Source organism: Diplotaxodon limnothrissa, linkage group LG23 (assembly GCF_057381915.1).
Source record: "Diplotaxodon limnothrissa isolate DT_005_m linkage group LG23, D_limnothrissa_male_GT1.1, whole genome shotgun sequence".
Lineage (NCBI taxonomy): Eukaryota > Metazoa > Chordata > Actinopteri > Cichliformes > Cichlidae > Diplotaxodon > Diplotaxodon limnothrissa.
This window is the reverse complement of record NC_140617.1, coordinates 8,606,104-8,618,766: the sequence shown is the minus strand read 5'-3', so window position 1 is coordinate 8,618,766 and position 12,663 is coordinate 8,606,104. Positions and strand designations below refer to the sequence as shown.

The following is a 12,663-nucleotide window of genomic DNA, read 5'->3' as shown; positions in this document are numbered from 1 at the left end:
ATTTCAAACTGAATCTGTTGGGGTGGGAGACTTCATTCAAATTCAAGAGTGATGTTTGAAGTGCATCACTGGAAATTTTGATTGTATTGTTTCTGTGGTTAACACGACTAATAGGACAAATCTATGTTTACAAATGAAATGATTCTCATTCCTTAAACGTAAACTAGGATGCTTTGAAATTTTAAAAGATCTGAGTGTCACAATATGGCTCAAGGGCCATGACAAATAATGGGAAGAAATCACTTGAAACAAAATCTACCAATTTATTAACTTAATTAAGTAGAAAAGTATAGTACTCAATGAGGGGTTCTAATCAGTGTGTCAGTAGTTGGATGACTGAATGTTAATAAGTATGCATAGTGTTGTGCATTTTAAAAAACCTAAAATGACAAACCCAAAACCAACCATACAAATAACATGGTGCTGGATAAATGGAGAAAAGGGATGCAAGAGCTAATAAGCCAGCTTTTAAATGCTCCAGGTAGACTGGCCCTGGCTATCATGAAGCTGCAAGACAACACAGCAGGCTCTGGCTAAGGGACACAAGTTAAACAGTTTGTGTGGATGTGACTGGTAGTAACATAATGCAGACCTGCAAGAGCAGAAAAGAGATGATATACAGAAATTAGAGCGACATTTCCTAGGACGAGTCATTCACAAAGGTCAATGTGCAATCTTGTAATTTTGAAGAAAGAGATTTCTATCTATATTTTGGCTTGTATCTGCCATGGTCCACCTCTTCACAAAATTTCACAAATACATTCAATATAAAATTCAACAATTTTTCATAGAAACAGAAGCAAATACGACTAAAAAAAAAGAAAAGAAGCTACGATCAGGTCTTCATTTCATTTGCTTTAAAAGGTAACGTGCAATTTAAAAGGTTCCTTGTTCTGTGTGTTTAACTCATTTAAAATTCACTTCTTAAGGTAAATTTATGAATTATGCTACGTGAGCTGGTGACACTGTTGGGACAAATCGATCAAATCAATCATAAGCATCTACATTGGTATGGGAACCCTGGTATAAATGCAGAAAAGCAGAAAAATAGACACTGGAGAGAATCCCAAATTTGATTTAACACTTGGCAATTCACCTGCCAAGTGTTAAATAAATCCGACGAACATTTGTTAAACAGACAAAAAAAAAAAAAAATTGCTCCTTTATGGTGACAGAGAATCCAATTCAACAAAAACAAAACAAGAAATGAATAGGCCCGCCTTAATTACTAGATAAAATATAACATTTTTCCTCTTACTCACATGTATACATGTGAGTATATAAATTTAGTTTTCAAAAGGGAGAAATTACACTGCTAAACATAAACACATCTTTGCTGTTACAAAAATGTATTTTTCCCCAAATCAACTGTCCGCTTGACTCACGCTCCTCTGTCGTTAAAAGGCCGGACTGTGCCACAGGAAGAAAGGTCCTGTCAACACATCCCATTTACCGCACGGTGTCCGTGCACGCAGCACATACACAGAGGGTATAAACTTGTGACGCACGCATATCCACGCATATATACAAACACAAGCAGATGGATGAGATGAACGCACGTTTATGGAAGATGAAACCGAAGCTGTCCAGCTAATTCCCTGCAAAGAGCAAAAACACCAAAGATAAACACTGGACTCTGCAAAACCACATACTGTACATATCCCTACACAGAGCTAGGGAATTTCATCATTCTATTGTGCTGTGAGAAACCTGACGGGTTATATCAGGCGCTGAGAAATTGATTATTTTCTGTTTCTCACAGGATGATCTTATCCTGCTGAGATGAAAAGAAGCCAAGTTGGGTCAGTCTGTATGTGAAAATTTAGGGCCTGGAATACAGCGATATCCTCTTTTCTCCTCTGATCTGCATAACCCCACCAGAGTGAGAACACTCTTGGGTGCAGGGGGAAAATTTTCCTCTCCTAGCGAGCGAGTGGGCACTGAGAGAGCAGATAGGTATTAATGCTAAGTGTTTTGTGTTACTCGGTTTAGCTTGGTCTCAGGAGCAGAGCATGATGGATTGAAAACTCTGCTGGTGGGCAGGATGGGAACTGTGGGGGGTGCTATGGGAGCTCAGGGGGTTTTGTGAATTCTGGTCCTCTGCCAGCGGGGTATAAAGGTTCAGTGTTAAGGATATTACAGTACCCCCTTCTCTCACTGCTTCTCTCGTTTTCTCTCTCTCAGCAAAAACATTAAGTCAACAGGCTGTCAGTGAACCAGCGGGAGAAGCTTCAGTGCTATACCTTCTTTATACATTTTTCTTTTAGCGTCACTTGATGTTGCGTATTTCTCTCAATAAAATCTAAAAGCCTGCACACATCTGGAATTAAAGGGACTGCCGTGTGTGAAAGGAAACAGCCACGTGTAGATTTGGACGCCAGACAGAGTGCCTTGGGTGTGAGCATATGTGTGCGACCTCCAGCATATTACAACCTGCCTGTTACGAGAGACAAGACCTTCTTTACCTCATAGATTATAGGAGCTAAGGGACCACAGTGCCCCTCCCTTTTACACCCCCTTTTTTGCCAGATGCTAACCTGCATATTAGCCATGAACGGGAGTGTGTGCGTGTGTGTGTTTGTGGGAGTGTAGTACATCCATTACCTCTTTAAGTCAGAGGGTAGCATAAAGGTGAACGTGCACAAGGACACTCTACACTCGTGCACGTAATGACTTTATTTTTGTGTGCCTACGCATATTTTTATCCCTCGATTCAGTCCCTTTGCTTCATTAACAAACAACAAAAGTTTTCAAAAGCAGCATGTGTGCAAGCAGCATGTGTGTGTAAGTGTGTGTCACAGAGCCAACATGTGGTTCACATTTCCTTCTGTGGCCACATGGGCAAATACACAGCAAGGCAAAGAAGCTTGATTTCAATAGGAGGTGCTTATGTAATGTTTTTGAGAGTGCTGAAAAACATGACAGAAGTAGCACATGATTCTCTTTAAGCAAGAAAAATTCTACATACTTTATATGATATGACTGTTCTGTGTTTTGTATAAGTTAGTCTTTAATTAATGTGAAACATGATATGGGCTCTGCTCCTTCCACGGCATAGTGGTTCTTACCCATGCTCATCTTGATTGGCAGATTCTCTTTACTGGCTGCTTCCACTAGTTGCCGGCGGACCTCTATCACCCCCTCTTTGTGTTTACTGGTCAGCATGGCGTCCCACAGAGACCTTGCAGATGACCTGATAGGTAGAGCAATCAAAACAGGTTAAGTTTAGTCATGAGGAAAACATAACACTGCAATAGAAAGTGAACTGTGTTTTTTAGCACTAACAAGCTGAGCAATGGTTACTTTTCTTGCTTGTTTGTTCAGAGTACACAGAACAAGATGAGCATGATTGAGCTCAAGCCTCAGTGATAGAGAGCCTACTGGTTGGGGACTGGTGACTCCCCGATGGGAGCCCTCACAGGAAAAAACTGAAATCAACAGAGGGAACATTAGGAATGTTTTGCATCCACCTTAAAGATCTGTGTGCCAACATTCCTCTGGACTGATAACCACCGTCCTTACAAAAGTAAGTCTGGAGACTGAGACTCGTCTTTGTGCCATCTCAGGCCCTAGTGGGTTTTTTTTTTTATACGCTATTACGAAACACACTCTAATGGGAGACTGGCGGCAAGGCATGCGTTTAAGACCATTACCATCTGCTTGCAAGCAGAAACGCATTCAAATCTTTCCCCAAAATAATCTAAGAGTGTCACTGAGGAGCCTCATCATCATTAAATGAATAGAAAGTGACATTTTTCTTACAAAACAGCCTCTATATAAGAATTTCAGACCATATTTTATGTCTCTGTACAAGTTGGTCTAGTTTCTTTTCTTTTTTCCCCCCTCATGATAAGAAAACTTAAACTTTGCTGGTTGAATAAAAGGACATAAAAAGCTTACATCATTGTCTGTGCTTTTGATAGCTATTCAGACAAGCGGTCATGATCTTCCACATACTCAGGAGTGCCCAGAAACAAAGTAGAGAAAGAGACTACACTGAGAAAATGAACAGAGGACAGAGAGAAGGTAGGAGGGACCTAGTTGACAAATCCACTCTGTTTTTCTTTTCTTTCGTCTTTTTTAAGAACTTTTTTTTCTTCGCTCGCCTTTTCTCCTTTCTAACTGCTGCCATGTGTTTAATATCAGATGTAATCTGTTCCAGACCTTGGGCAGGGGCTAGATGGGGAGAAGAGGGGCTCACAAGGGGACAGCCGCCATCTTCACACTAGAACTAGACACAAAGACCAGCAAGTATGACTCAGCCGACAACAAGTGTTAAATACAGAAAGACTGATACAGTAAAAACTTTGGGAAAATAAGGAAAGATGAATCAGATAGAATCATAATAATTACCTGATTTTCTGAATACTTTGCAGATTTTTCTGGTTAATGAAGAGTCATGGCAGGGGCCCATTCCCTGAAAACTCGATGATGCATTAAAACTGCTAAGACTAATCAAATCACGTCCCACATGCTTGTCATGGCTGAAATACCAATATTGTGACTTGACCGGGCCATATGTAAGTAACCACAAGTTTGTTTGAGGGTGTGTGCATGTATATGTCTGTGCGCAACCTTGCACATCTGCATGTGTTCTTGTAAGTTGGAGGGCCTCGGCAGAGTACAAATGAAATATGGTTCTCATTTGGCTTATTGCCCACCCAACCCCCCAAAAACCACAGACGTCCCACTCCCCTGATGCTTTCCTCAGGCCATTTGGTCAGACGAAGGTGGGGGTTTGAGCTAGAATAATCCCCCCGGGGGTGAAGTTTATATTGGCAGGGTGTGAGACAGAATCAGCCAGAAACCTTATTGAGTAACTAGTCTACTATGGAAAGGGGTAGGAGGTGGGGTGCTGGGAAACTGGGGTTCGCGTGTTTGGTCATCTGTTTTTTTTTTTTTTTTCTGAGTGCGAAGTGCAGAGTGAAGGCTCTCTTAGTTGAAAGGCTGCTCACACAGAGACTGAAGGGGGCACTCTTGCACCTGACTTGTGTACATCACGTTGAACGCCCTGTCTAGCTTGCTTGGATATGTTGAGTGGGGGTTTAAAGTGTATGGGTGTTTGTACCCAAAGTAAATTCCATTAGTAATGAGTTTTGTAACATTTAAAAATAGCTAAACATCAAATACTTGCTTGAAGAAAAATCTGTGTACTATTTTAAAGAATGGCCATGTAAATGTCTGTTAATGTTCCTCCTACCACATCGAACCCATTAAAGAAAGTGGGGTGGGTGTGCGTGTGGTTGGGGGGGGGGGGGTAACATTCCTGGAAGTATGATGCAGCATAATAGGATAGTTTAAACCATGGTGACTCAGGATTTCATGAGCCCCCCCCAGTTCATTATTTTGCCAAACATGTATGTGCATGTTTGCCACAAAATTCAGTGTTTATGATTCAGAAAGGAGTCATACTACTGATACATGTGACTGATAAAGCCTGAAGGAAAAGTATTAGATGGTCATTTCATTCGCCACCTGGAAACTCCCCCCACATCAAAACCAAAGCACCCTTATTTCCTCACTTACCTTCACTGGTAACAGTTACAGGATTACATGTAGTGAGTATGTAGTGACTTAAAACTAACGACTGACACAATAAACTCATTAGGTACGTTTCTACTGAGATTTTAGCTAAGTGAGCAATGAGATTTTATAATCACAGAATTCTACTGAACTGGACCCCTCAGTAGCCATTAACAGAGTGCAAGTTAGGTCTCCTTCACACAGGCTTAGACCCGTTAGTGTCCATCTGGCAACTACCAAGCATACTGTGAAAAGTGTGTATTCCGGAACTGGTTGTTTTCTGGAGGTTGCTGCAATTACTAGTCTGAAATTGACCACAATGCATTATACATTTCTGCACCAAAATCCTTTCTGGAATTGTTGTGATTGCTAGCAGTTTCCCACAGTCACCCACAGTTTGCATGGAAGTCATCAACTTGACAGCAAATACTTGCAAACTACTTGCCATGTGGTAGAAATGTTTTGCATTTGTATTTTGAAATGCTGGTTGCAGTGGTGAGGCATAATTTTTACTTTGAAAGCAACAGTTTCCACTTCTGACTCCATCTTTCATACAAAATACAGGCAACCAAAGCAATCACAACAAGAGTTCTGGTGCAGCACTATCTTCGAGACTGATTTTAACCAAACACCAGCCAGTAAGCTCTATAGACCACTCATCAACCAGTGGAATATAGATTTTTCTCTAGTTCCCAGAGATTGTCAGGCGGGTCATAGGCCAGTCTCCAGGCTTGTGTGACTGAAGACTAAGGCAACCAAACACCAACTTCCCTTATCAGTCCTAAAGGGTATGCCGATCTTTTATATAAGATCTATGAAAGTACTTCATAGAGTACGCTGGCATCTCTGCAAAAAGTGACATTAACAAACTACATTACGCTCTAGTGCAAACCAACATTACTAATCCCAATGTGTTAAAGAGTATTGAAGTTTCACACTCAGCAGACTGCAAACCCAGAGAGTAATCCATTTCCCATCACACCTGATTTAGATGATCTGTGCATTTTCCAGTAGAACTGCACGTAATAGACATGGACTAACAGAATTGTGCAAGGTCATACCCATTCCTTGGTGAGTTAATTTATGGAGTGTGTTTAATGGGGTAAAAAACACTGTTGGTTTTCTGTAAACATCCCCATCTAGCACAGGACATGACACGAGAGAGAAAGAGGGCAGGGGAGTAAAACCAGACCTGGCCTTGAGTGTCTGTGTGTTCTGGCGAGAGGGACAAATGACCCAGTGAATTTATGGAGAGAAAAAGAGGCAGAGGAGTTTTGCAGGAAGTGGGGAAATGATGGGAGAGGCACACCACAAACAGATAAATAAATAAATCAATAATAATTAAAAAAAACAGTAAAATAAAACAAACTGATGCGAATTTGAGGGTCAGTTCTATGTGTCTTAAAACTGCACTTCTTTAATAATGAGTAAAAGGTTTTTCCTTTTACTACAACTAAAACAGTGAAATACGCAATCGTTAAAGGAAAGGAAGCTTAAGAAATTTTGCACAAAAGTCATCTCCCTATAGGTGTTGGCTGCACGTGAAGTCAAATAGAATGAAATGTCCTCAAGTGATGTTGCTTAAATCTGTCCTGATTGGAGCTAAAAACTAAAATGTTAATATAACCTATAGATCCTGGTCCTTGTGTTTACATAAGCCACTGCTAGTCTAAAATTTCTGAATCTGAATTGAATCGGACATTGTGGATAACGTAGGTTCGAGGCTTTGACATAAAATAAAATGCACGGAGTAAAGAAATGTCTGAGTAATTTCATTCATAGAAATAATGTACATTTAATTTAACACGTCAAAGACAACTATAAACTGCTACAGCAAATAAATAATATCAAATGCACCAAAATAATTAGGAAAATGAAATGTGTCAATTCATAAAATGTAAAATAAATGGGCGCTTCTGTGGCAGAGGTGTGGTCCCGGGCTCAGCTTCAGGGGAGGTGTGGTGTAGTGAACACAGGGGGATGCCAGGGAGGTTGGTGGGATGTGGGGGTGATTTTTGGCTAACAAGCTCATAATCATTTTCTGTGATTTGTAATTTGTGAGGCCGGAGAGTAGAGAGTGTGTGTCAGAGGTAGAAATCTGCATGCGTAGGTGGAGAGGCAAAAGTGAAAAAGAAACTATCAGTAGTGTGTCACTGAAATAAAGGAAAATCAACATAGACAGCGTGCCCATTTGTTGTCCGTTTCACACCGTTTTATTTACTTTTGTACTGATACTTCTATTTATCTACTTTCACGTGTAATTTTTATTTGTATTTATGATTTCATTCATTTTTCGTGGTTAGTTTCCATATTTACATCTCTATTTGCCATTGCGGCTTCCTCCATTTATTTCCCCAAACTTATTTTCTTTTTGTATGCATTTCTTTTGCAAGAAGCGAAATGCATTTATCGTATTACTTATGAATTAATTATTTAATGATGCTACAAAAGCCAAATAGAGTGGCTGTGAATTCTCATGTGGCAGTTTGAGCTTTCCATTTAACAAAAAATAAATAAATAAATAATCACATTAACATTAAAACATCCATAAAAGATGTCGATTAAATCTTTATGCCTAAGTGAAAGAAAGTCAAGTCTTCTGAACAGGGTTATAGTAAAGACATGTTAAAAAGTTTCTTTTTTGCAGCACTGGCAGAATGGTAAAATGTGGGAGAAGGTTAAAAATCAAAGGATCTTGATGGGGGGAAATGGAAATGCAGGAGTCTTCCTCTCCTCCTCTGTCTTGGCTACATTCACATTTCAAATAAAAGCCAGCAGTAGGGGCTCTTTGAAGGAATGGGCCTGGAGGAAGTAAAGTACCATTTTAGGGAGATGTTTTATCAACTCAGTTAACAAATACACACAAAGTTTCCTGAACAGCTCTTGTGTTCTGCAGCGTAAATTAAACCACAGAGTAGAAGACAGCATACAGGACTGAAAAGGTTATGTTATCTCAGTCTTGATGGGAACACAGAGTACATGTTGTTCAGGTGCACGTAATCTATTTGATTGATGTACTCTGAGTTTCAGCTTGAGATACCTTCTTCAGAAGAGTAAGCAGAATTAGGGAGTGAATGAAACAGAAACAACTTAAGAGGAGAACCACAAGACACATCAGCTTACTCCATCCTTAAATGTATTATTATGGCTAAAACTTTGCATCTTAGACACTGATATAAACTTTATTTTCCAAATCAGCTTTATCTGTCATTAACCTTTAGGAAAAGTGAAAGTGAATAAAATCAGATTGAAAACTGGCTCAATTTTATTAAAGGATAATAAATTATTTTCACAATTTAATGCAATAATCAAAAGATACAAAGCAAAACTGGTTCTCACTTTGGATCGACTATTATTTTTAAGAAATGAAAAAGTCATTTTCCCTTTTTGTGTCTTTTCCTTTGGGCACACTTTCTGTATACGAAACATTTATCATTAGTTGTAAAATCAGCCAACACTGAAACCAGTTACTATAAATGTTCATTCAAATACAAAGGCAAAAACCTCACATTTGACCAGAAGCCACATCCTATGCAGCATAGTTCAACTATGCTCGAACCTTCTTCTTGTGTGTCTACCTTATGCAGGACTGTATAGGAACTCATACTATACTGTTGGCAAGGAACAGAATGGTTGCTAAGCTTATAAATCACTGAAAGACTCATTCAGCTGTTCATGCCACTATTCACTGTCTAAGTATAGAATAACAAAACAATCTCTAACCTTTAAGGAGAAACCGTAGAAGAAACGTGGTGACTTTTCATACTCTACTCTTATTCTTGGTAGAGTAAAAACAGGCTTGGCTATCCTCAACTGCCTGTCATTTGCTTTATCCTCTCCACCCTTTACTATCTAGGCTGTTTTTGTTACTTTTCTCATACTGTTCGAAATCAGTGTTCATGGCTTTTATTCATGCTCATATTTCCCAGCTGGGACAGAAATAGGTGTTTTCCCTCTTTTCTGGTGGTATGCATGAGGGATCTGCAGGCCAGATTTGTGGAGATGGCAGCCATGTAGTGTTTTCTCATGGCAGGGTGCGGTCAGTAACACTGCTTGGCTCAATCTCTACAGCTCCCAAGGCAGGCCCAGTTCACCTTGGCCACCCATACTTGCTTCTGCCCACACTGCACACACTCCCGCCACAGCATCAAGGTCCAAGGCGGCCAGATGACGGGGGTGCAGGGTTCAGTCTGAGACTGAGGAAAACTCTGTGCCTTCTGCCAATGGGGTTCAAATGTCCTACTCAGGATCAAAAGGGCTGTGAATCCAAGCACAGCAAATTATACAGACGGGACTCGAACGTACTTGACCACAAACACACACACGCATATAAAACAACACTTTGACTGCCACTTTCACTCATCATCTTTCTATATACACGAAGTGGCGCACCCTGGTGCCGTTTAATGGCTGAAAAAAAGGACAGTAGTAGCATAGAAATAGCAAATATACAAAAACACTGCACGAAGAGCCTAGGTTTGCATGTGCACTCACCCACATGCTGTATGCTTTCTTTCTGGCATGATTACTACAACCACAGAGTCAGGCTGTAGGATATGGAAATTCACACCAGGTTATGAAAGACAATACTAGAGTAATTGCACAGTAAGTGTGGGGTCTTGCCTGTAGAGCTAGAATCAACAGCCACCCACAGAATGTTTAAGACATAGTAATCTATAAAAATATCCTGGAATTACAGAGGGAAATATCATACAAAAGGTCTAAATTAAATCCACACCTAATATTTAAAGGGTTGAGATGGCATACATAACAAAACCAATAAAAACACTCTGTTACCCATGCTAAAAATAGCTAAAAAACATCATGGGTAAATAAACATCCAGTAGGAGGGAAGAACAGTAGACCTCTAAAAACATGCATTTAAGGAACTCTGTCTTGAACATATTAGAATGATTGACATAAACACTTCCTGCAGCGAGCTGTGCACTTGAGGCCAGTTAAAGAAAGTGGGAATTCTAGGCATCTCCCTTGCTCTGCTTCAGCAGCATTTCAATCTCCTACACATCTGTGATAAGGCTCAGCTGGATCATCTGCTTAGAGATAGTGTAGGGAATAACTCTCCTGCTGATCCAACTGGCTCTGATCACAGATATTCTCCACCGAGACTGTCGTCATTTACTTATTACTTTCAGCAATACTTATCTGCATTCTTTTTTTAAAAAAAAATCTGAGCTCTTGGCAGAGTTTGTTCACAATATCTGAATGGATCATCTAAATGTTTTAAGATCTGGTGTTAGGCTGGGAGTCTGGTCATATTTGGTGAAAAGCTCAGGAACAGTGATTGTGGTTGGTACCTTCGTTTCTGTTATCAGTTTTCCTTGGGGTGGCCCATTTATACCATCATAAAATTAACAATGAGAGGGCAACCTTGTTGATGCTGTACTTGTAATTATCCAGATTTAATTCTGATGTGCAGCTATTCAGAGCAACTACAGTAATTTGTGGGTATACCGTAGTTATTTGGTAGATAGGAATCCAAACTTGAACTGTACATCCAACCACATGTTGGGGTAACCCTGCCTAGATGTCCTTAAATAATTACAAGGGGAACACCAACTAGAAAAACGGGTTCTCTTACAAGAGAATCTTTACCATAGCTCAAAACATTCAGTATGTGTGAGTCCATTCATGAAATCACCGCAGTCAGACATGCTGCATGACAGCTCAGTCCACTAAACTCTTCTTCTCAGTCAAAGTCTTTTCCTCCAGCAACCACATAAAGGGGCAAATCCAGAATGGAACACTTGATGTAGGACTAATCCTTGCCATGGATAACAGCACCACCGCAGGCGCCTAGCATGTGCATCTGCAGAGCTAAGACCAGAGGCAGGTTTCACTCAACTACTGGCACTAATGTTGATCATGTGCTACTTAGGCGACTTGATGGAGTGGGTAGCTCTGGCTGGTAAGTGTGCATTTGTCCATAAGTATGCCTGGCTTGGGGAGAAATCTATTTTTAGGTTGTGTTAAAGGATGCCTTTTTACTCATTGCCAATTTATAGAAGACAGTAATATAAAAAGAGACAACAATATAATTGTGTAAAGTCTCCAATTAATCTAGCCAGCATGTCTAAACTGCGGTAGGAAGCTGGAGCACCAAGAGGAAAACCACATTAGGACAGCAAGATCATGGAAACTGGAAACACAGAAAGGCCCTAAATGGTGTAGAGTTCAAATCCAAACATAGCTGTTACTCTATTTCAATTTAACTTACTTGTGGGATATCAGCCTTATTTATTTTCTTAAAAAAATGCTCTCTTAAATGAATAGTCATGCTTTCACTGTAAGAAACAGGGTCCGTTCTTTAAACAAAAGTACATTTTTTCCATAACATATAAAATTAGGAAAGGAAAGCTGGCTTTATGAGGCAAGAGAGCTGACCTGTCTAAACTCTGTTTAGACAAAATGATTTTATCCATCCAACCATCTTCTTTCTTTTCTTTTTTTTTTTAACCACTTATCAGTGTCTGGGTTGTAGGACTAGCAAATTCCCTCTCCCTGGCCACCAAGGTGTTCCAAAGCCAGCGGACAGACTTAATCTAGCATGTCATGAGCCTGCACTGGGATCTCATCCCAGTTTGACATGCCTGAAACGCATCACCTAGAAGGCATTCTGGTTATATCCCCAAACAACCTCAGTGGAACAACCTCTACATAAAAAGGATGTAGCAGCACTACTGTCAACCTCTCCTCAATGACTGAGCTCCTCACCCTACTACCGAGGTTGAGCACACACAGACATCAGAGGAAGCACATTTCTGCCACTTCTATCTGCCTCCTTATTTCTTTGGTCACTATACCACTGCATGTAGAGAAACCAGTAAATGGACAGCTTTACCTTTGTGTACCAGTTTATTGATTTGGACTGGCACAGCCACAGCAGCTGTAAGTCTCCAACTCCACTTGCGAACAAAAACTTTAGATACTTAAACTCATTAACTCGGGGCAGCAACTCATTGCCAGCAAAGATTGAATAAACCGTCTTACGCCAGAGAACCGTGGACTCGGAATTTAAAGTGCAAACACATTGTATGAAATGCCAAAATAAAATATTTCAGATCTTCACTTGAGAAATATTGTTGCAGGTAGGTTATGGCTATACACGGCAATACTGCACAA

General features: G+C 40.2%; 1 protein-coding gene across 1 annotated transcript in view; it reads right to left on the bottom strand.

Annotated features, from left to right (window-relative positions):
- scfd2 (sec1 family domain containing 2) overlaps positions 1-12,663 on the bottom strand; it is a 102,018-nt gene that overhangs the window by 86,492 nt on the left and 2,863 nt on the right. The window contains exon 3 of the mRNA XM_085347550.1: positions 3,069-3,193. Within this exon, the coding sequence (XP_085203676.1) occupies positions 3,069-3,193 (125 nt within the window). The remainder of the gene's footprint in view (positions 1-3,068; positions 3,194-12,663) is intronic.